The sequence below is a fragment of a genome, unplaced genomic scaffold (genome assembly GCF_019419815.1).
Source record: "Pyrus x bretschneideri cultivar Hongxiangsu unplaced genomic scaffold, Pyrus_bretschneideri_v1 Contig18, whole genome shotgun sequence".
Taxonomy (NCBI): Eukaryota; Viridiplantae; Streptophyta; class Magnoliopsida; order Rosales; family Rosaceae; genus Pyrus; species Pyrus x bretschneideri.
Window position 1 is genome coordinate 5,168,414 of NW_025999479.1, and position 2,435 is coordinate 5,170,848.

Genomic DNA, 2,435 nt, shown 5'->3' on the forward strand with positions numbered 1-2,435 from the left:
CAGTCAATCGAATGACATAGTTAGCTTATTAATTACTTGGCATTTGCGCCACTTAGGCTTGGTAGTTTTTAGGGTCAATAGGGACTCACTCTACATCGAACTTCAACAATTCGAATTGCTTATTTTGAAAGTCTTGATTCATAGATTATCCTTACAAAAAATCAATTCAATCCTAAAAAAATTACTCTAAAAATTAAGTAAATTGAAATTCACAGAGAAAAAAAAGTAAATTAAAATTTGCTGAAAATATAAGATAATCTCAAAATTTATTGATTGAAAATATGAAAGATAATACACCATATCGTCTTAAAGGAGATTTAATAATGCCAGTCAACTCTAGATTTTTTAGGAGTTGAAATACGAAACGAATTACACCAATAACAAAATACTGAAAAACTTGGAAAATCATAATGCTAATAAAACAGGTAAATGATATAATACGGCTGAAAAAGTTCATATGTCAAGGCTTAGGCGTGATTTAGACTCGTGGCGTCGTCCCATATACTTTCTTATTTGAAATATTAAATGGCCAATACAAACAAAATAAACGTGCCAGGCACAAATCAACCTACGTGGATGAAATGTAGTTACTTAAGACCTTACAACAACTTTCATTATTCACCTTCTTGAGTCTTCAAGCTTCCCTAGCAGCCAGTGTGTTTGCAACATCAATGACAAATCGGTATCTTACATCATTCTTAGCAAGACGCTCCATTGCTGTGTTCACGTAATCCATTGAGATAACTTCAACCTCCGCCGTTATGTTGTGTTTTGCTGCAAAATCAATCATTTCCTGGGTCTCCTTCATGCCTCCGATTCCACTATCGGCCAGACTTTCTTCCTAGATTCACATTTTGATAACCATTTTAGATTCTAGACCGAAATAATGTACGAGATAATATACAAGTCAAATTATCCAGGAGTTTTATACTTACCCATGATTAAAGGAAACACATGGAGGTTTAGTGGCTTTACTGGTACACCCACCAGAATAAGCTTCCCATGGGGCTTCAAAAGACCAAGTAAGGGCACAATGGGATGCGCAGCTGAGACTCTGCCGATGATGCCATCCAATGTGCCTCTGGCAGCCTGCAATTGAAACTCATCATATACTGATGAACTAATCTCGCTTAGTCCTCTAGTTACTTGAAAAAAAAAATATAAGGGGACTAATTTAATGAGAGCAAAACGAGCAAACATATCATCATAAATAAATTGGCTAGAAATTAACCTTCATTTGCTCCTGGTCGCAGCTAACCACGAATGAATCAGCCCCGAGTTTCTTCAGAGCTTCATCTTTCTTGCCAGGGGAGGTACTAATCACAGACACTTTTGACCCGAACGCCTTAGCGAATTTCACACCGGTGTGACCAAGCCCGCCAAGGCCTACAATGCCAACATGCTTACCAGGCTCAGATAAGCCAAAATATTTCAGGGGACTATACACTGTGATCCCAGCACATGGTAGAGGAGCACCAGCATCAAGTGGCAGGTTCTCGGGGAAACGAACGATGTAGCGCTCATTGGCGACCATTGTGTCTGAGTAACCTCCATATGTGACGGTTCCGTGTGGTTTTCAAGGTTGCTGTTACAGCTCTCGCAGGCAGACAAGCACCAACCATGCAGCCTACACCCACTTGTCTCCTATTTTCACTTTATTCACCTTGCTTCCCACTTCTGTCACTTCCCCCACAGTCTCATGCCTGAAAATTAGCAAATTAAAATCCAAGTTTGTTTTTTCGTTACTTCTTTTGGATATATATATATATATATATATATATATATTGTAGGCATTTTAATTCAAAAATATTAGCCATTGTCCACATGCTATATATGCATGTTAGACCACTCGAGAAGAGTTTTTGTAGAGAAAAAAGTTGCGATGATTTTTTTTTTTTTTAAATAGTACTACCATACATTGACTTTTCCTCCTTTTGTTTTTTTTAAGAAAGTAGTATTCGGGACGGAATCAAAATTGAAAATAGGGGAGCCACAAGAATAAATTTGTACCACAAAGCATAAAATTGTGCCAGGTATATAATAGACTTACAGAAAAGCCGGGGGAGGGGGCCTGCGGGCCCTTACTATGATTCGCCTATGGTGGTATTTATGTTTACTTACGAGAGGTATTAATTAAGTTTAAATATTGTAAATGAGTTGGATACTAATTTTATTTTCTGATCCTTAAGTGTAAATATATTGTTATATATAAGAAAAGAAAAAAAAATTATTTAGTAGTTTGACATAAATACTCTTAATAATTTAATTGTTATTTAGTAATATAAGGTCATAATGAAAAAAATATAAATGGTTCATAAAAGGTTGCCTATACCAAATGAGCTATCGACGTACGTGGAGAAGTTTTTCTCTTTGCCCAGAACATGAACTAGTATACTACATGTAATAATACAAGTACAAAAAATATCCTTTTAAAT

General features: G+C 36.1%; 1 protein-coding gene across 2 annotated transcripts; it reads right to left on the reverse strand.

Annotated features, from left to right (window-relative positions):
* Positions 1-301: 301 nt before the first annotated feature.
* On the reverse strand, positions 302-1,736 carry LOC103954694 (probable mannitol dehydrogenase). 2 transcript variants are annotated; one of them, XM_048582079.1, is made up of 3 exons: positions 1,232-1,736; positions 936-1,089; positions 302-837 (listed from the first exon to the last, which is right to left on the reverse strand). In XM_048582079.1, the coding sequence occupies exons 1-3, from the start codon at positions 1,532-1,534 to the stop codon at positions 635-637; spliced, it is 660 nt and encodes a 219-aa protein (XP_048438036.1). In that variant the 5' UTR covers positions 1,535-1,736; the 3' UTR covers positions 302-634. The 2 variants fall into 2 exon arrangements, with proteins under 2 accessions (XP_048438036.1, XP_048438038.1); XM_048582081.1 differs by having other exon boundaries at positions 683-841.
* Between the last annotated feature and the right edge of the window lie 699 nt (positions 1,737-2,435).